The sequence below is a fragment of the Theobroma umbraticum genome, unplaced genomic scaffold (genome assembly GCF_002168275.2).
Source record: "Theobroma umbraticum cultivar Fairchild unplaced genomic scaffold, ASM216827v3 scaffold_44.0, whole genome shotgun sequence".
Taxonomy (NCBI): domain Eukaryota; kingdom Viridiplantae; phylum Streptophyta; class Magnoliopsida; order Malvales; family Malvaceae; genus Theobroma; species Theobroma umbraticum.
The window spans coordinates 10708188-10729252 of NW_018397255.1; the positions used below are offsets into that span (position 1 = coordinate 10708188).

At 35.8% G+C, this 21065-nt stretch overlaps 4 protein-coding genes across 4 annotated transcripts; 2 read left to right on the forward strand and 2 right to left on the reverse strand.

Moving 5' to 3' along the window:
• Positions 1-343: 343 nt before the first annotated feature.
• LOC110408947 (ARM repeat superfamily protein) lies at positions 344-2961 on the forward strand. Its single transcript, XM_021418109.2, has 2 exons — positions 344-828; positions 1770-2961. Exons 1-2 carry the CDS (start codon positions 491-493, stop codon positions 2593-2595), a joined length of 1164 nt encoding a protein of 387 aa, XP_021273784.1. The 5' UTR covers positions 344-490; the 3' UTR covers positions 2596-2961.
• Positions 2962-5061: 2100 nt separating this feature from the next.
• LOC110409845 (uncharacterized) lies at positions 5062-7261 on the forward strand. Its single transcript, XM_021419328.2, has one exon. The coding sequence runs from the start codon at positions 5370-5372 to the stop codon at positions 7077-7079; it is 1710 nt and encodes a 569-aa protein (XP_021275003.1). The 5' UTR covers positions 5062-5369; the 3' UTR covers positions 7080-7261.
• Positions 7262-8182: 921 nt separating this feature from the next.
• On the reverse strand, positions 8183-16496 carry RNEE/G (RNAse E/G-like protein). Its single transcript, XM_021419114.2, has 14 exons — positions 16247-16496; positions 15248-15351; positions 14615-14796; positions 13790-14042; positions 12597-13702; positions 12169-12486; positions 11995-12036; positions 11576-11700; positions 10780-10927; positions 10120-10192; positions 9698-9810; positions 9372-9491; positions 9082-9237; positions 8183-8606 (listed from the first exon to the last, which is right to left on the reverse strand). Exons 1-14 carry the CDS (start codon positions 16372-16374, stop codon positions 8427-8429), a joined length of 3048 nt encoding a protein of 1015 aa, XP_021274789.1. The 5' UTR covers positions 16375-16496; the 3' UTR covers positions 8183-8426.
• A 1790-nt stretch (positions 16497-18286) lies between these two features.
• On the reverse strand, positions 18287-20511 carry XERICO (RING/U-box superfamily protein). The gene is made up of 3 exons (XM_021417936.2): positions 20373-20511; positions 19520-19585; positions 18287-19160 (listed from the first exon to the last, which is right to left on the reverse strand). Exon 3 carries the CDS (start codon positions 19113-19115, stop codon positions 18660-18662), a length of 456 nt encoding a protein of 151 aa, XP_021273611.1. The 5' UTR covers positions 19116-19160; positions 19520-19585; positions 20373-20511; the 3' UTR covers positions 18287-18659.
• Positions 20512-21065: the final 554 nt, after the last annotated feature.

Consider the following 21065-nt stretch of genomic DNA (forward strand, 5'->3'; position numbering starts at 1 on the left):
TAATCACTCTTTTTTAAAAAAAATTAAATTAATTTTATTTTTGGGTCAATCAAGCATTAGGCAGAAAAATACAGTAATTTCCATTAATTGTTTTAGTGTTAGAAAAAAAAAGAAAAAAGACAAGATATTTTCGTATTTCCCTTTTTCTTTCCTTTAAAGGAAATAAAATTAAAATAAAACTTAAAAATCTCGTCTCCTAACTTTCTAACCCTTTCTCCCAAGTTAAGTAATGAAGTAATTATGATAAAGAAAAATAATCATACTTTAGCAGTAATAATTAAGACTTGAGTATATATGTTTTATCTTTTGATTTTTTGTATTTGGAGTTTTGCTTTTGTCTTTGTTGGGTTCTTCGGACAAAGAGACCCAAAAACGCAATCCAAAGATAAAAAGGGCAGGAAACCGAGACACCAAACCCTCTCTATACAGAACATCAGCTGCAGCTTCACAGCTTTGAGAAAGAACCCAAAAAGGAGGAAGGAAAAAAAAAATGGGTCATGACCAAGAGGAGGAGGAGACACCACCAGCAACCCCAACGACAACGGCCAGCACCGACAGCAAAGACCAAGAAGAAGAAACTTGGAACCACCAGAAACAAACGCTCATACTAGAGCTTTCGGAGAAGCTCATAAATGGAGATCTTCAGGCCAAGATTGAAGCTGCTAGAGATATAAGAAGAGTTGTCAGAAAATCATCTGTTAAGACACGTTCTAAGTTTGCTGCTGCTGGTGTTATTCAGCCTCTTGTTTTCATGCTTTTGTCTCCTAATCTTGATGCACGGGAAGCTTCTCTTCTTGCTCTCCTCAATCTTGCTGTTAGAAATGAAAGGTCTGTACTTTTCATCTGCTTTTGTGTTTTTTGAACATAGATCCATGTTGGGTTTATTTTAAAGTTTCAGTTCTTTTATGGGTTATCGTTTCTTTTTAGAATTTCTTGGTTGAGTTGTTTTTGTTTGGTTGCTGGAAAAATAGGGGAGGAAGGGGTTAGAGGGAAAACAGGATAAAAGTTAATCAGATGGGGTGGGCTGGGATTGTTTAGTTCTTTGAGTAAATTATCAACTCAATGAACTCAATTGGTTTCTATCGAGGTGGGAAATTTTCCATTGCCTTTTATTTGGGCGTTAAACGTTGAGAATATTGGACTATGGGGTGTTGTTTTGATGATTGTTTTCGGTTTTATGGAACTTGGTTTGATTTTTTTTTGGATTCTATTGTATCTCTATTTGGTCTTTGTCCGAACAAAGTAGTTAATTAAGTGGTTGATTTAGGTGTAGCTTAGCTCTTTGTATTTCTGATTGTTTTGATTCGAATGTCAAATGAATATTTTGGGTGAGAAGCTCTACTAAAGGTGGTTTCTTGATGCAATTTGAATCACTTTGTCTTCAGATGTGTAAATTTAGCATAAATGCATACCCCATCTGATGTATCTGAATGCTGTATTCTTCCAAGTTAATAGTCTGCAAAAACTCAAATATATGTTGGACAGACATTCTAGCTTCAGCAACGTGATTCCATTTGCTGTCCCCATGTTAATTAGTCTGTCTAGTCCAAGAAAGTTTATTTCAATTATGTGATGGATGGTTCACAATGATTAGAAATGTCATTTATAATTTTTTTGCTTGAATCATTTTCTTTCATGTAGTTACGCAATTCTGTACTTGTTACTCTCATCACCATCCTCTTATTTATTGGTTAATTAAAATATTAATGTACAATTTTGAATATGTAGTTAATATTTATCCATTTGTTATCTTTATTTTGTGTTATCAGAAACAAGGTCAATATAGTGACAGCAGGGGCTGTCCCTCCTCTTGTAGAGCTTCTCAAATTGCAAAACAGTGGTTTGCGAGAATTGGCCACAGCAGCAATATTAACACTCTCAGCTGCTGCACCTAACAAGCCCACAATTGCAGCCTCTGGGGCTGCACCCCTGCTGGTTCAAATCCTTAGCTCTGGAAGTGTTCAAGGAAAAGTTGATGCTGTTACTGCCTTACACAACCTGTCGACCTGCAAAGAGAATTCCATTCCTATTCTTGATGCTAAGGCAGTTTCCCCACTTATCAACCTCCTCAAAGAATGCAAGAAATATTCCAAGTTTGCTGAAAAAGCAACAGCCCTTCTTGAAATCCTTTCTAAATCTGAAGAAGGGCGAGTTGCAATCACTAATTCAGATGGTGGGATTTTAACCTTGGTAGAGACTGTTGAAGATGGCTCTCTTTTCAGCACACAGCATGCTGTTGGAGCTTTACTTTCTTTGTGCCAGAGCTGCCGAGAAAAATATAGGGAACTCATTCTTAAAGAAGGTGCAATCCCAGGGCTTCTGCGACTGACTGTAGAGGGCACGAGCATAGCTCAAGAAAGAGCTCGCACTCTCTTGGATTTGCTCAGAGATACTCCTCAGGAGAAGAAATTGGCTTCCTCTGTTCTGGAGAAAATTGTGTATGATATTGCTACCCGTGTAGATGGAGCAGATAAAGCTGCTGAAACTGCCAAGAGGTTACTGGAAGATATGGTTCAAAGAAGTATGGAACTCAGCATGAATCGTATCCAACATAGAGCTGCATCTTGCACACCTGCCAAAGTTCCATCTGCATGATGCGTGCTTTCTGCGCAGGAAGCAAGTACACCAGTTCAAATTTGTGTCCCATCTAAGAGAGTGGGAATCAATAGAGTAAAATATCTGGATTAGGTTTCACTAGGAGTTTTTACCTTTGGGAGGTGCTATTTACTACCTCATGGGTGTGTGTTGTACATCTTGGCCCTGATCCCTGTGTATATATAAAAAACCTCTCTGTTATAATACATGTACATTTCCACTGATGAAATCATAGGAGAGGCAGCACTGAATTAAGGTTGTGACCGAATACTTTCTCTGAACAAAGTTGTCTACAGCTCCCATTTTCATGATGTACAACTCTTCATTCTCCCTGACTATAAACTTATTCACTCTTTTTTATTTTCCTGTAGACCTCTTCATTGGTTGATAGTACTACCGGAGGCAAGTTCATCTGTTTTTTCCCCCGTTTTTAATACACAAAATTCGGGCAGATGGGGCTCTAAATTAGGCAACGATGTGCAGTATCCAGCATGAGTGTAGCGTTAAAAGATTATCACCAACAAAATCTTAATGTTAGTTGGAACCTTATTGTCAAGGTTTAACATCTTTTAACCATTGAGAAAATCCCTCCATGACATCCTTTTTGTTCAATGGAAAGGTTACATGGTTAGGTTAATGGAATTTGAATCTAAGATGAGTATGCTTCTATTGCCAAAAGGGTAGTGATTTCGAAACCATTGAAATGCAACAGTCACAGTGCTCAACTTGTGTTGGCAATATCAAATTAGGTAAGTTGATTGATCATGTGTTGAGACAGAGGATCTCGGGACTTTTGCAACCAAAATGTTGCGAGTGATGGTCCTGTCAGGGACAGACGGGGCACATGATTATGTGCTCCTCCACCCACATGTGGATCACATATACCACAAATCTGGGGTCCTCCCTCCCCTCTTCATAATATCAACACTTGTAATTGGAAAAAGTCGGGGGTGAAAAAAAACTATATAAAGCAAAGCGTTGGTACAGAAACTTACCCTGCCCCAGTTGGATTATGGTTTTGACGTAAAGAAAACCCTCCAACAATGGAATTTTGACAGGCTGCAAGAGGAAAGCAGCTTCCACGTCTTATCCCACAATGGCAGAGAGCTACTGGGAAAAGAAATCCCTTCTGAAAAAACAAAAACAAAAGCAAAAGCTGTTGATTTTGATGTTGATGGTGTTTGATTGTCTCGAGTAACCAATGTTAATTGACAAATGACAGTCCAACTTGAGTTATGTTTGGTACCAGGGAAAATATTGCAAATTTTCTTCCTACAATCTTATAATTATTCAATCCTAACAAAAAATTATATAGAAATTCACCACTTATAAATCTTATAAATAACTAATTATAGTACAATAATTATAAAAAAAATATGCCGTGGATAAAAGATTTCAGAATTAAGTTATAAACTATTTTTGAGTATCCAATTAACTTATAAAGTAATATATTGATTCGAAAAATAAAAAAAATAAATTCTTTTATCAAATTACTTAGTACTACTATTAATTTAGATTTTTTTCATTATTAAAATGCTTAATTTATAATTTAATCTCAATGAAAAAAAAATATGTTGATATTTCTAAATTTTAAATTCAAAGTCTCAATATGAGTATTGTCGATCTTATTGTTGGTTTGTTTGGTTTCTTTTTAAATGTAATAATTATTTTTTGTATGTTAATGCTTTATTATAAGCATAACACCTTAAAAAAGTCCTTAAATTATTTTTTATCACTTTTAATCAAATTTTTATATTTTTATTTTTAATCAAATACGTCTCTATAATTAATGGTTAATTAATTATTCTAAGTCAATCAAATAAGTTTCTGTAATTAATACTTAACTAATTATTTTAAGTTAATGTGAAATGCTGATGTAGTATAATAATATGGTTACATGACATTTTTATTCTTAATTATTAATCATATAAATTTATTTAATTTAAAATAAATTTTTTTAACTTTAACTTTTCAATCTTGAGTTAACAATTTTAAAGTGTAATTTAAATTTACTCTGATTTTGAAAACTACACTTTAATTTTATCTTATTAAAATCATGAGTCAAGTTAAGCAATGTTAAAAAAAAAAGAAATTATTAATAATATTATGTTAAAATATTTTTATTTTTGAAAAAAATCATGATAACTAATTTTACTTCTTAATGAGGGCATTTAAGTTTAAGTTTTAAGAGTAAATGTTGACCAAAAATTAGGACGTGTTTGACTCTGTCGGTGTGTTTGTCCCTCACGCCGTAAATGCAAAAGCAGTCCTTTCACAACAAAACAAATGAACAAGCAACATCACGCGCACCCACTGATCTTACCGTCCACGTCAGCCAAAATTCCACGTGTAATAATCAGAAGGAATGTGCGCATTGCGCATTCGGTTCACGCTATCACATCTCCTTGTAGTTTAATGAATCAAAAAATAGAAAATTAAAAATTAAAAGGAAAAGAGAAAGGAAATAAGGTCTCAGAGATTGAGAGAAAATCTTAGTAAGGCCCAGCTCACACTCTCTCTGGCATCCACTCTAGCTATAGAGAGAGAGAGAGAGAGAGGAACATTGGGTTTTCAACTTCTTCACTGTTTTTCCCTGTGCTTCAGCTTCATCTTCAAAAAGGTAAGTCAAAATTTTCAATTATTTGCCACATTTTTGGCTTCAAGATCTGTGAACCCAGATCTGTAAAGCCTTAATCTTTTTACTGAATTCTTGCATTTTAGTAATCTGGTAACTTTTGTTTTGGTCTTAACAAGTAGATTTAGTTCCTAAAAATATGTTGGGTCGTTCTGGGTTGTCTAGGACTGGAAGCTTTAGGCCAGAGAATCTAGGACAAAATGCTTTACATATGATTGGCAATCTTTGTTTCACTCTATTTGTAGTAGGTGTCCTAGTTTTCACTATTATAGCTGCTACTTATGAGCCGGAGGACCCTCTTTTCCACCCTTCTACAAAGATCACAACTTTCCTCACTTCCACATCTAATGCCACATTTCAATCTGATAACACGGTTGTTAGAACGGGAGAGGACTTTATGGCCTCCAACCAGACTGCATTTGCCACTTTTATCAATGTCACAGATGTAGTAGAAATCAAAGAGGCGACTACAGATGAAACTAGTTCATCTGGATGTGAAGGTGATTTGAAAGGACCACTTGATTGTAAGGACCCGGAAGTGTTCCATTTGATGATGAAAGTGGCAATCGAGCAATTTAAGGATATACATTTTTATCGGTTTGGGAAGCCGGCTTCTGGTCCCGAGGAGAATACTTGCGATATGGCATGGCGCTTTAGGCCTAAGGAAGGGAAGACAGCTGCTTTTTATAAGGATTATAGGCGGTTTGTGATTAATAGATCGGAGAATTGTACGCTTAGTGTGGTGAGCATTGGAGATTATCATTCAGGTGTGAATGCAAGGAAGAAGAAAAATAAGAATCAAAAGCCTGGATTTGAGAAGACGACTGGTAGGCAGGACCAAGCTGCGGTGTCTTTGCCTGTTGTTGGGGAAACAGTGAATGATTCACTTCCGGTGGTTGAGTCTGAGAATGCATTTAGCCATGGGAAGTACTTGATTTATGTGGGTGGCGGAGATAGGTGCAAGAGCATGAACCATTATTTGTGGAGTTTCTTATGTGCATTGGGTGAGGCGCAGTATTTGAATCGAACTCTGGTTATGGATTTGACCCTTTGTTTGTCTTCAATTTACACTTCGTCAAATCAGGATGAGGAAGGGAAAGACTTTAGGTTTTACTTTGATTTTGAGCATCTGAAGGAGGCAGCATCCGTGTTGGATCAGGAGCAGTTTTGGCAAGATTGGAATAAATGGCAAAAGAAAGATGGGTTGGTTCTTCATCTTGTTGAAGATTTTAGGGTGACTCCAATGAAGCTTTCTGAGGTGAAGGATTCTTTGATTATGAGAAAGTTTGGATCTGTGGAGCCAGATAATTACTGGTACAGGGTTTGTGAAGGAGAGACAGAATCTGTTGTTCAAAGGCCATGGCATCTGGTATGGAAATCAAGAAGGTTGATGGATATAGTGTCAGCTATTGCATCAAGGTTGAACTGGGATTATGATTCTGTTCACATTGTAAGAGGGGAGAAGGTGAGGAACAGGGATCTGTGGCCTAATCTCGCGCAAGATACCTCACCTGATGCACTTATCTCAACCTTGCACGATAAGATTGAAGGTGGGAGGAATGTGTATATTGCAACCAATGAACCTGATACATCCTTCTTTGAACCTTTGAAAGACAAATATTCCACTCATTTTCTTAATGACTATAAGGATCTTTGGGATGAGAACAGTGAGTGGTATTCAGAGACAACGAAGCTTAACAATGGAGTTCCAGTTGAATTTGATGGGTACATGAGGGTCTCTGTTGATACAGAAGTTTTCTTGAGAGGGAAGAAGCAGATTGAGACTTTCAATGATCTGACTAACGATTGCAAAGATGGTGTTAACACCTGCAATAGGGCAGCCAGTTAATCCCCTATACATGAGGTTGGAGACTTCGCTGTGACATTTGGGTATTTTTAGCTATTGTCTTTGTTACCTTTAATAAACTGTATGCCTTATTTACTAGTTTTGTCATTAAGTGGCATTTCGTGAATTTTGTACTTGTAGAATATTGATTATCAATGTTATCAATGTTTCATGACTTGGCATCATATGAGGTTCTAGACTAGTTCAACTTTCTTTGTTAACCGCGTTCATCTACCCTGTGCCATGATATAGTCTTGTGATGGAATTTACATTTTGGTCAATTGCCTTTTTAAATAGGTCCTTGCTTTTTAAGGGACACTAAACCTTGCTCTGCAGATATTATGCTTTTGTCCATTTAGCCTAGAGTAATCTAAAAGATGTAAAATCTAAAGAAGAGCTCTGTGATAAAGACTGAAAGGAAGATATCATTTGCACTTTGCTAATTTCTATGGAAAGAATGCTGAAATATGCCATTTCCTGAATCTTAAGGTTGTCATCATCATATCTGCACAAGGTAAACTGTTAATCAATGTAGTAGATGTAATGGCGTTGGAGTGACTAGGAGCTGCAGATCTCGGAGCTCAGTTCTGATGTTTTATTATATTCTTTAACCCAGCATGCAATGATACCACAGCTTCATGTTCAAAAGTTTACGAGGGCGTAATACATGTGCCACTTTAAAGACAAACTTTCCTTTAATAACCCTTTGAGATAAATTTTTTGCTCAAATAAAATTTGATCATCCTATTTTCTTTTCTTGCGTCGCGTGGCAATGCCAATGCACGAAGCATAGCCTCAATGTTGAATGACAAAAGTAGAGAACTTGGTACTGGCTACAACCTAGGGTGATGGCACTTAGTAGAGTGTTCATCTCAAGCAAGATGAAGACGCTGCCTTGCAGACAGACACCCCCAAGATTTTGATTGGATGCACATGCTCTATGCTGCCCCCCCTCCCCTTCCAAAACGGTTGATTTTGTGGAAAACTCTAAACTCATTTTGAGCTTTCTAAATTTTTTAAACCAACTTTTAGCTTCAGCAAATGATATATAGGGGTAGAGTGAGGGTGAAAATTGGAACCATTGAACATTGCTGTGAAGATAGATGTTCTCAGAATCAAAATTGGCTTGCCAATCAATATGAACCAAACAATTCAAAAAGCAAAAGAATGTAGTAGTGCTATCCTGGCTTGACTCGCACCGTACTAAAAGCTAGAAGGCAGACCTGGAAACAACTTTGTTACTAAACCACCTCTTCCTCCTGGTACCCTCTTTGTTACCCTGATCCTGCTCTTCTGAATGTACGACCCAGAGGAAGAAGCCCCATCATGTAGAATACCAAAATCTCTTTATTATTTCCTATTAGCCTTAGCCCTTTTAACTGGAACCAGAGTCAGTTTCTTGCCAGATTTGCCAGTTCCAGCTTCTGCAGATCGTAACATTGAAATTGCAACTTGATGCTGATTTTTGTCTGCTTTCTCATCTGTAAATGGTTTCAATTCAAATGCTCCACGGGTGAAACCTCTAGCAACCTGTGGGATTAAAATTCTGGTGATCAGTGAAAACATACCAGTGTAGAATATAAACTATCCTCCTGACAATTCTAGTTTGAGGCAATGTCGACATACAAAAATAACATTGTTTTCAGCCAACTTTTGCAGAAGCACAAATGATATTAGTGATCAAGGATGTCAAGGTTGAAGATGGATAAATTGTTCAAATGAAGCATGATCCAGAACTGGATATATTACAGCCAAAATAGATTTCCAGAATGTTCAAGGAAATTGACCAAAATAGATTTCAAGAATGTTCAGGGAAATTGAGGGATGATGAGAAGATGAACACAGTTTTATAGGCAAATAATGCTAAGCACCCAGCAAACAGCAAGTGAATATTTGAATGCTAAGTCAAAGGGCAATAAAATGGAATTGTGGTATTTATATTATACTAAATTGTTTTAACACTACAGAAATGAAACAAGAATATAACTCAACGAACATGGTGTACCTTCAAAAGAATCCAAACCTTCAGGGAACTGCTCAAGATTGCAAGTCTTGTCCTTTTCCCGGAAGTTAAGTAATTGCACATGTGCTGGTCAACCCTCAGTACAAATCTTGGCCAAGATTTTGGATTTTCAGGGTCAGCCTTCTGTTTCATCACAGCCTGATGCCAAAAAAGAAAAAAAGTATCAACAGATCATCTTCTTTTTATAATCATTAATTAGAGCAAAACTTCATCCAACTCTTATCCTGCCATTTGACAAAGTCAGTAATGTTTTGAAAATATATATAACTTACAAGTGATCTACAAATTTCTTGTTCAATTTTTGAGAAGGAGGTCTCTAAAGCTTCCACCCTCCCAGTACCATGACAACAAGTGCATGGTTCGCTAATCATAAATGTCACGCTAGGCCGAACCTATTCAAGATTACCACCGGTTGTAAGTTAAAAGAAGTAATTCACTTGAAAAATTGAAAAGCAAATATTGTAATCTGAAAATATGGTTTTATCATAAGTTCGAACTTAGATATATATTGGGAACTAGATTAGATTGCATCATCCATTGTTACCCTGTGAAAGTTCTCCAAAACTTAAACAAAGAAAATATTCAGGAACCAGCATACCCTCTTTCTTGTTATTTCCATGAGTCCATGTTTCGATAATTCAGAGACTTTCACCATTGATCGGTCTCTCTCAACTGCTTTCTTAACTTCTTCATATACTAGTCTCTTATTTGCTGAAAGTTAAGAGAGCCAAGTAAAGATCAGTGAGATATTTCCTTACTCCTTAGAAGTTAGAACACAACTTGTTTTACTAGTTCAAGCATATAGCATTTACAAGGTGCACTCGAGTAGTTCTACTAGAGACAATAGGAAAAAGAAGTGGGTGAGAGACAGTATGTTGTCTAGCATCATCAAGGTGCACTGGAGCAGTTCCACTAATGAGATGGATAGAAAATATTCATACAAACTGAAATATATGTGTGATGGTTTAAGCAAAATATATAGCATTTCAAAGGTGTGATTGAGTAGTTTTAGATACTCACAGTCATCTTCCATATCAATGAAATCAACTACAATAATGCCACCAATATCCCTAAGCCGTAACTCCCTAGCAATCTGAAAAGTAATATCATTTAATAAGTAATAAATCCTTCAGTGTAATGGTAAGCATGGTCAGATAATTTATTGAAAACAATATATGAAAAGAACAAGAGACTGCAAGTAAGATTAATTATGCACATAAATGAAGTACTTAGTTAAAGATATTCACACCTATACCGTTCCCTTTTACCTCCTCCCTCTAACACATACTGAACGCAAAACTTCTTAATTTGAATGTTAATTAGCATGATTGTGTTCATATCAAAGGGAACAAGAGTCCAACTTTTCACATCTTAATATAAATGTTTATATCAGGCAGATTAATTATTGGCATACACAAGGCTCCAGTTTAGAGCTGCAACCGCCAGCCACTAAAAGAAAAAATGATTACCCATCTCAGATGCAATAAAAAATAGTTATAGATGGAGTAGAAAGAAACTGAGTAACAGAAACTAATTATATTTTGATCAAAGTAAAGAAAAAATTTAGGATCCATGATCTAGTGGCATATTTCCTCTCTGGGATTGACAGACCCCAACTTATTATACACCGATTATGGCATGTGCATACAAAGTTAAAAAAGAAGAAAAACAGTGTCATACTTGTTTTGCAGCTGCAAGGTTGACATCTAAAGTAGCTTTTTCCTGTGATGTTCCATGACCAAACATCCCATGTCCTCCATTCACATCAATAGAGACTAAGGCCTCTGTTTGTTCAATCACCAGGGAACCTCCATTAGGGAGGGGAACCCTGTTGCAAGAGTTGTAGTTGACATCAGACAGGAAACAAAAAGGTACAAAAATTTTGCCCAATAACACAGAGTCAACCTTACATTAATAATTAAGAATTTGAGGAAAAATATTTGTCACCCCACTTAATTCTAAAACAGCAATGATCAGTTTGGCTCATTTGATAGGAATGGACTACGACTATTCACCTTATTCATTTATATACTTTTTCATATCATTTCTGAAATCATAGCTTGTTCTTGAACATTTAAGTTCAAGAAATGGACCAAACAGTCCAAGAGAAGCCTGCAAAAGTCTGACACCAACTAAGGGAACTGATATTTGACTGTCAGTTTTTGGGTCTGTGCACCCCAATTCAGGTACGGGCTTTAAAGATAGCTAAAATCCCCTCTTCCAGACCCAAAAGATAGAATGACAACCATCTCTTAAGCCTCTTGTCATGGTTCTGGTGTTTGAAACTTTATCTAGTTAACTCCCAAATGCTGCTAATTTTTAAAACTTTAACCCAGGAAAGCCAGATCAGCTGATTATAAGGAATAAAATCTATCTGGAGATATTATAAGAATTAACAAATAGCTCAAGATCCCATCCTCTCAGCTACAAATAATGCCAAAAATTAAAAGCATTTGCAGAACAAAGTGATCCTCACCTTTTGCTAAGGATATTGTTGATCTCTTCCTCAACATTGAATTCATCAAAAAGGGGAATTCCTTTATCATGTAACTCTACTTGATCACAAAGATCAGGAGCTATATCCTGAAGATAGTTGGTAACCTGACACCAAAAAGAGAAGTTGAGATCTTCCTACTTCATAGCAATAATTAATAAAAAGAGAGTGAGATGTATGAATAGAACTAATAAAGTAAAATCAGAAATTCTGGGTAAAAAGATATAAGCCAATTTTTGCTTTATAAGTAAAACCAATTCAGATTTAACTATGAGTTAAAATTTCATTAAATAGAAAACACAAAAGTGAGCATACACCATCAATGGAAACAAAAATGCACATGCGTGCCTGCATGCAGAAAGAGATGCAATCATTGCCTTTCAGTCCCAATAATGCAATACCTCATGATATGTTCTTGGCGAATCAACTACCATTTTGTTAACCTGAAGGTAGATAAAAAAAGAAGTGATATTAGGGAATGAGCGACTATGATGTAAGCTTATGATGTAAAATAAAGCATTGAAAAGGTATAGGTGAATCGAAGATGGGAGACAAAATAAATGATAGAGACTTGCCTTATCATTAAAGTAATCCTGGACAACTGAGAGTGTTTGACCCATTGCTCTATGCAGCAAAACAGGTGTTGCTCCTTCTACACCTTCATCTGCAGCAAGAGCTGCAGATTTAGCATGTTCTACTATATTTTTCCAAGTTGAAAGCAAACCTTCCAAGTCCTTCTGCAGCTCCTCCAAAGAATGGCCAGCAGCAACAGTCCTTACAGTTAGACCAAAGCCCTGAGGCTGCAAAGTTTTTGCTATGACTTTCAGACGCGTACGCTCAACACCAGTGACCTTTTTTGAGACTCCAATTCTGTCACAGCAAGTGAGTAATATCTGCAACCCAGGAGAAATAGTTCATAAAAACAAGCAACTTAATGGACCATGATTAAAGAAAGAGCAGAGAGGGGATTAAAGGAGGGGAAATAAGGTAAAAGGGAAAATACCCAGAATCTGCTTCTTAATTTTGGATAAGCAGTCAATGTGGGACCTTTTGTACCCAATCCTTCTTTGACAACTTGCACAATTATTTTGGTTCCCTTTCGGACAAGGTCCCACTTGTTTTCATCAGCATCCTTTACATATTGGAAATGTGATACTGTAGAGCCATTAGATATTCCTAAAGAAGAGGAACCAAGAAGACTTCCTTCTACTAGGTGATGCTCTCCATCTAACAAGCCCTCAAAATCAGCATCCGCTTCAGCATAGTCAACTACACTACCAGTAACACTCTCGTTAATGACTTCTGAAACATCAAAATCGTCATCAACATCATTATCCTCATAGTCATTATGCACAAATTGCACCTCCTCATCCTCAGAGTCATCTTCTGTTGCATCTTCAATGAAAACATCTTCTTGGGGAGGTTCAATATTATTAGTAGCTAAATGCTGACTAGGGGCTTCAGAAACTAAACCTTTGACTCGTTTCTTTGTCATCCGACGAAATGGAGGGAATATGAATGGTCCCCTGTTGTGCTTTATGTCCATAAGAGAATGTCTAGAGCTTCCGATATTTACAAATGCACCACCCATATGGGGAACAAGATTTGTAACTACTCCTAAATATACACTATCGCATTGCACATGGCTTTTAACTGGTTCAAGTAGCAACTCAACCAATTTACTATCTTCCAGTACAGCAATCCTTTGCATGGTACATATTGAAGAGTTAATCAATATAACAGTAGATACAGAGTCCTTCTTGGAAATTATAGGACTGCTTTCTTCGGGCAAGAATTTTTCTGTAATTTGGTATTGCTGATTATTTGCTTCCAACCTTATAATCTCATCTTTGACACTGCTGCTGTATTTTAACACATCAGCCTCCATATCATCCCCATATGTGAAAAAGAATGGAGGTGAATGTAAAAACCAAGGTTCCTCGACAGGCTGGTCTCTTTCAGAAAGAAGTGTATAAGAATATAATCCCTCCTCTGAATCACTAATTGCAACCACATCACTTGGTTCTATTTCATCCCTGACTGTAAGGTCATTCAAGAATGGCTCTGACTCGTTTGGATCACTTTTGAGGTGTTTCATAATCTCTTCATCTGTCAAAGCACTGGAAGCATTTGAGTGTTCAGAAACATTTTAAAGAAGTAAGCTGCATATAAAAAGTCCCATAATAGAGATATTACCTTCAACTTGAACTGAGACTGAAGGTTTTATAGGAATATCAGTTTCATCAATCCATGACCCCCATACATGAGGTGGACAGCATTCAGTTCTAGACCTCATCCATGAATCTCTCACCATAATCCTTCTTTCTTGCTTCTTACATGGAGGAACTGACAAAGAAAATTGTGGTCCAGGTCTCCAAGTGATGTCAGATAAAGGCTGCATTTCTCCTTTTATAAAATAATTATACTTGAAACTTACACCACATGTTATCTGCCAAATATAAAAAGGTAATTAGGTGGAATATGCAGTAAATATAGGTTAGGTAAATGGTCAGGTTAATTTTTGCATGAATTGGTAACAATTATTATCCAGCTACTTTTTTTAATTAAAAGAAAGACCCTACAGATTAAAATTCCTTTCTAAACAATAGAGACAGCTAAAGGATATTGTTATTCATTATTATTTCTCAGAATAAATTTCATTATCTCCTAGGAGGGAAGTGAATAAAAAGGAGGCTTATGTACAGAAAGGCATCCTCGAGACTTTAGACTAACTTGATAATAAAGAATTTGTCTTCTGATGGACCTTCTCCGAAACTCTGCCTTGGTGAAGTGAACCAAGAAAGAATTAACTAGTCTCAGTAATCCTTCTATCCAAAATGTATAATCTCATATGCAAGAAGTGCAAAGAAGACAAATTTTGGATAGAATGACTACTATTTGACATGTCGTTAAATACAAACCATAGATATAGATTTATTTGCTGCAATTTTGATATTGTTTTACATTTCAAAGTTTGTCAACAGAAAAATCTTGCCACTTATCAGAGTTGGATGACACTACCTTCACTTCAGCCCTCCATATGTTAGCATGTACAGTAGGAGACATAAGGATTGCCATCTCTGGTTCCCAGCAGCCTAAGGCAACAGATTCCCCACTAATGTAGAGAAGTTGACCTTCTGCCAGATCTGCTTCTACAGTCCAAACTACCTCACATAGTCCTTCAAAAGTGGCAGTCGAAAGGCCTGAGAAATTTAGTCCAGTTCATCAGCCATTCTGAACTATAGGAAAGTATTTCCTGAAAGGGTTACATGAGATGTGGATGCTATAAAGATAAACATGTCAGCTTTACAAATGAAGTTAGAAAAGAGAAATCTGAAAGCTAGTGGACGGCTTTTCCTATTAATTTAAAGGATACATTTTTGAGCAATTGTAATAATCTTCAAAGGGTTTATATTTCTAGGAACAACATAAAAAGTCTATATTTCTGTCATTCCCATTGTTACCCGTCAGATGGTAGACCAAGATGCCATACTCTGCAACTAGAAAATTCTAAAAAATATATTTGGTCGTGTATAAATATAACAACAGTAAGTGTTTTCCGTCAGATTAAGAAATCTTATCACATCTACAGCATGATAAAGGCAACTTATGGTATAAGTCAATAAAAAATTGCAAAATAGGACAGTCATTTACCTTTCTTCATGGACATTATTGGGGATCTTGTCAGAGAATTATGATTTCCGGCACAAAGTGTAAATCTGAACACACTCCCAAGGGCAATGTGATGGTCTGTAAACCTGCTTCAACAGTACAATCAATACTGGTTTGGACAGAGAGAGTGGAAGCAAAGGTGATGAGAATTTTAAATACAAACATCATTTCGATCCAATTTTTATGTTTGCTTTCTGAACAAGTAGATTTCCCAGTTAACCAAACAGACTCCAGAAGTTAAAAAAGTATAATTCAACAAAAAGCACAAACATGATTTTCACAGCTTGAGTTCATTAGGTGCTGTTTTCCCTTATGAATGTGTCTGAAAATTTCAATTATAGGTCACAGCCAAGAAGATTGATAAACATGTTTATCAAAGCATCATTACTATTGCAAAATACAACTTGATTGGCTTTGGAATTACGTTAAAACATCATTGCCAAATAGAGGTTGATAATACAGTGATAACCAACAGAATGTGCGTAACAACAAGTAAAAACAATTCTTTCCTCGACAAGGTCTTGTCCTTATAGTTGCATTTAGCATGAAATGCAAATTATCCATTCAAAAACTTCCATAACAAAGGAATGCTAAAGGTCCTGTTAGTGCATACTACTCCCACCCAACTAACCCCATTTAAGCATCCAAGCATTTGACTCATTGATTGGTCCATGATCCCCTGCCTAAAAAGCAGGTCCCCCTTCCCCCAATTATATATATAAAAAGAAAAAAATAACCCCATTTAAAGTTTTAATTCAATAATAAAACCAAACCGTTAAGACGGCTATCGAATCAATGCAAGAAATGACTTTCTGAATTAAACACTATTTAAACACTAAAGAAAATCAAAAGAACCATAGTAATTGAATAAAAGCTCCCGCCTTTTACAACTTTATAAAAAACCCATTCATCCGTAATCCTTAAAGAAAGCGATGAACATTGTGAAAAATGGAAACCTAGTTGGAGAAAAGCGGAACTTACGGTGTTAAGAACTTAAAGGAGCGAAGCAAACAAGACGGTGTTCGAGGAGAGAAGAGACCCCCAGGCCGAGGCCAAGCTTCTACGATAGCCATGAAAGTGGGGTGCTGCAGCTCAGTGAAGCAGCTCATGGCCAGGTAGGTAACTTTTGGGAGATAGTACGGGCAGTTTCGTCATTTGAGAGAGAGAGTGAAGGTTCACTGCCAGGAGCGTAAAGGATTGGAGAGTTTAGAGGATAAATGGATAAATGGGGTTTTTCGCTTGCGTCAACGGCAGATAATGCGGCGATTTTTTCCTTTTGTCTTGGCGCCTTCTATGACACGTTTGTACATTTGTCACACGTGTGCTCTATGATATTGTCAAATTTTTTAAAGATTTTTGTTTTTTCTTTTTTTTGTTAATATTTATTGTCACCTGAACTTGTTTTTCAATTATTTGTAAATAATAATTACATAAAAATATAAAATTAATTTGTGTAAAGTTAATTGTTTATAAATAAAAAAAAATTATAATTGAAAAATAATAATATACAACAGATAATTACTGTTTCGATTATACGTAATTAAATTTTTATAATATTTATCTATAAATCATTTAATATTATTGTATTTAAGAAAAATATTTTTTAATGAAAGTCATTGGATGTTATTAAAATTTTTATATATTTATAAATTAAATAAATATAAATACTAATAATGAAAAAAATTTAAAATCATAATAATAAATATGATTATTTTCATCAATCAAATTCTTTTTTCAACTTTACTTTTATATAAATTATTAAAAACATATATAATTTATAAATATTTGAAATTTGAATTGATTGATAGTTTCTTCAATTTAATTACCAAGTTTACATATTATTGACAAAGAAATTTAAATTTCGCTCTTTAAATAAAGATAGATATTTTTTAAAAATTAAAAATGATTAAAGTGTATGTGTGTGCGTATACATATTTTTTTTATTTTTTTTAGAAGAAAGTAAAAGAAATAGTCAAGTAGCCATGGATAAGAAATTGGACGCCAAGCAAAGAAATAGAGTGATCATCAAAGAGCAAGGACCACATAAAGAACACATTCAATATGTGGTGTCTTCCGAGTTAACAAATCAATTTTGTATTCCCCTTCCGCCTCTGTCCTCTTTGGTTTAAGTACTGTCAAAGCTTGTAAAACTCTGGGTGCAGTGGTGAAGCTAAAAATCCCAGGGAGATTTGCCCTTTTGTCATCAACTCAATATGTCTAGCACCTCCTTGACGTAACTTGGCTTGAATGAGTTGAAATGTTTTCTTCCATTAAAATCAAAAACGTGACTCCATGCCCAAAACTGCATGTCGTCACCATGGAAGTTACAAACAGATGCTTGATAAGCTATCTACGTGTTGAATATAGAGACAAAACCATGCTTCAGCTTCTGTACTACATGCGGAGAGGTGCATGGCTGTTGTTTTTGTAAATGATATTGGAGAATATTCGCGGACTAAGACTAGTAAACTAAGGGATATTTGCTCCTGTTTGAAGATGATGCAATTCAAACTTTTTGATTGATTCCAAACTCGAAATCTGCTGAGATGGTCATTCTCCTTTGAGAAGAGCTAGCAAAAGGAACAGGATCATCTCAGTTCCCAATATATAACATCATTCATTAAATTAAATCTTGTTGCTGTTTGGCCAAAAACCCAAACCTTGGTGGTTTTGTTGAACACCCCAGGCAAATGTAGTAGACTACAAATCTTCAAACTCTTTCCCAGACCTAGGCATGAAAGTTGGATGTTGGTAAATAAGTGACATAACTCTATCTTCTACGTGTTCATTACAGAAAAATGGTTGATGCCTTGTCCAGGTTTCCACTTCAAGGTTTCCAATATGCATAGGACAAAGGACTTGGGTACTTTTGAGTAAAAAAATGAAGAGCTATGGTAGCAGGTAAAATAAAATGATGGCATCATTTCAATGTATTCAAAGGCATTAGAGTGGGACAAAAAGATATAAATCCTAACACAAACTTGAAAGTTGAAACATGATCTGAGATAGAAGCCAGATAGATACCATAAAAACATTAGAAACCGGACATCAACATATCATTCGAAAACACATCCTGTCAGCAGATTTTAGTTACACTAACCTAGTTTTCTGTTCAATCTATCTCATTCCACTAAACAGCGAAGCAAAAAAGAAAACAAAATCTCCATGAACTATAGAAGCTAAAGACTGAAGTGAGATGCATATAACATCAGAAACCCTCACAATATGCACATTAAATTCTGATATCCAATAACACATCACCACATCAAGGTAAACTTGAGGGTAACAACACACACCTAACTCTAAGCCAAGGCTGATAACATTTATGTAAATACCTGTACACTAAACACGCTGTACAAGGAAATTTACTCATCTCTGCACACTCGTAAAATTCTCACCAAAAGCAAGAAGCCTCCTCTTCAGGCAGCAGGGGAGTCCTGCAAAGAGGGCATGTAACGTTCCAATACTTCAACCATTTTTCCAAGCACACCTTGTGAAATAGATGGCCACAGGACAAACGGTTAATCTCTGATTCAGGCTCAAATTGAGTCAGACAAACTGAACAGTCATGCTCAGGCAGCTTGCAGCTACATACAGCATCAAACCGAATTGCCGGGGTCCTACTCCGGAACTCCTCAATGTAACTATCAGAAGTACTAAGGTGGAAGTCAAATGATTCTGAGGGGTTTTCAACGGAGTCTGAAGCTGATGAGGATGACGAAAGATGGATACCAACAATGTGAAGGATTGATCGGATTATGCCTTTAACAATAGATATGGATAAAGCTGTGTTTACCAAGAGTACACATAGCACTCCTTCTGATGGAGCTGGAAGACTTGAGAGACCCATTTTTGTACCAAGGTCGAATCTTTATAAGGGATTCAGAAAAGGGATCTGCAATTTGAGAAATTCAAGATTAAGCTAAGTTTAGCTGAACAAATGATTATATAAGGGAAAAGGTCGTTGCAAGAAGATAATATTAATCAGTTGCCAAGGAACTAATTAAGGATAAGCAACGATGCTACTCTCTTGTTGATATATATGACCTGGAAAACATCAAACAGCCATTTGAATACCATACAAAGAATAGAACAATGCAAAATTTATCAAATTATGCATAGGAAGAGCAGATCATAAAGTTTTTAGTTCCAAAACTCACATGCAGATAACCTCAAAGATAAACAAATCAGTGACCAACACAAACACCAATGAAAAACAGAAGTAAGATCATTATAATTGATTTTGAAAATTACCTTAAAAGCAGAGGGGGAAAACCTTCAGATGACAAGTGATGACTGATGAGTGCAAACCCTGGAAACCTGCAAGAGAACCAGTATTCAATTGGGAAAGCGATGTTACTGAACATTAGAGGAGAAAAATCACCAAAGAATTCTGATATTTTTAATGAATAAAACAGAACAAGTACAACATTGATGAGGATGAGTTAAAAATGGCTTCTTATTACAGGCCACATGGCCCAGAGGGTGATAAGATGGACATCTGGTGGAGAGGTTGGGGTAAGCTTATAGCCCATAGGATAGGATAGAATAGGCTTTAAATAAAGATTTTGATTCCACTATTCCATAAAGTAAAAGACTGAACGGAATCGAAAGATTATTTCCAAGGCAAATAATTACTTTATATGATTACAAATGAAGAATCCAGCAACAGGTGAATTGAGAGCACTCAAAACTTTCTATATCTAACATCCCTGCAAAGATCAATGCTAAATGGAACACCTTTCATAGGCTTTTCTCTTCTAAAGATCTAGCCATGCTCAAACCTTGATGTAATAAACATGGTCAAAATAGAAAATTAACGTTATCACAAAAGGGGAAAGGAAATGATATCAAATCCAATTTGGAAAAACCAATTAAATAAACAACAAACCACACCCCAATTGAAAAAACAAAAAATGCATCACCAAGGTAATAGGAGATCTAACATTTTCATACACAATCAAAAAAGCCCCATAAAGTTACCCATAACATTTTTCATTTGCTCATTATAAAAAACCAACATTTCTTTAAAGACCCTGGAAGAACACAAGAGCAAGCTTCACAAAATAAATAAATAAACAAACTTTTTTTTAGCAAAGAAACTTACACAAAAATGGTGAACTTTGCGCTGTAAAGGTATCAAGAACAAGAAATAAGCACGATTTTTTTTGCATGGGATTAATGAAGCATAGAGAAAGGAAACTTGGGCTGTAAGAGAAATGAAATATGTAAGCTTTTTGAAGGCTGGCAATGGCTGCTGTGCCATCGTTCTCTCCTTTTATAGCAACCCCCACCCTAACTCGAAAACTTAAACTATGGTTAGTCTTCCGGGTTTTCCGGACCCTATGTCCCTTTAACCATGGTTACTTTATATCATCAATGCGTCTTTTACTTCAGTTTAGCGTCGTTGTGTCTTTAAGCTTAAGTTAACTTAATTTTTACATTGGATTAGATAAGATTCTCTCAGCAGTTATAGCAGCAAAAAGAGGAAAAGTGAAAAGAAACTGTCTTTCTCTGGTTTAGCTAGAAGTTCCCGCTTCCTACTTATAGTATCTAAATTATTGTGAAAAGTTTTCGAGTTTGAACTAGTAATTCCAAGTCAAATATTTTGACTAAAGGATAATTATTATTTTTACTTTCTTTTTTATTTAATGAAAAACCATTTTCACTCTCGCTTTTTTTTTTTTGGCGAAAACAAATATTTTCATTTCTTATCAACAAAATATTATACACCTTTGTACCCTCTCACTCGCTTTGTATATAGTTAACCAAAGCTTTTATTTTTTAGTTATAAAAATTA

What these genes read in the sequence shown, in the direction of transcription:
- LOC110408947 (XM_021418109.2), top strand. Translation starts at nt 491, where the DNA reads ATGGGTCATGACCAAGAGGAGGAGGAGACACCACCAGCAACCCCAACG. An exon ending in CTTGCTGTTAGAAATGAAAG is followed by an intron (nt 829 to 1,769) that starts GTCTGTACTTTT and finishes TTGTGTTATCAG; the next exon opens with AAACAAGGTCAATATAGTGA.
- LOC110409845 (XM_021419328.2), top strand. Translation starts at nt 5,370, where the DNA reads ATGTTGGGTCGTTCTGGGTTGTCTAGGACTGGAAGCTTTAGGCCAGAG.
- RNEE/G (XM_021419114.2), bottom strand. Translation starts at nt 16,374, where the DNA reads ATGAGCTGCTTCACTGAGCTGCAGCACCCCACTTTCATGGCTATCGTA. An exon ending in AGGATTACTTTAATGATAAG is followed by an intron (nt 12,037 to 12,168) that starts GCAAGTCTCTAT and finishes ATCTACCTTCAG; the next exon opens with GTTAACAAAATGGTAGTTGA. An exon ending in TGGAAATAACAAGAAAGAGG is followed by an intron (nt 9,492 to 9,697) that starts GTATGCTGGTTC and finishes AATCTTGAATAG; the next exon opens with GTTCGGCCTAGCGTGACATT.
- XERICO (XM_021417936.2), bottom strand. Translation starts at nt 19,115, where the DNA reads ATGGGTCTCTCAAGTCTTCCAGCTCCATCAGAAGGAGTGCTATGTGTA.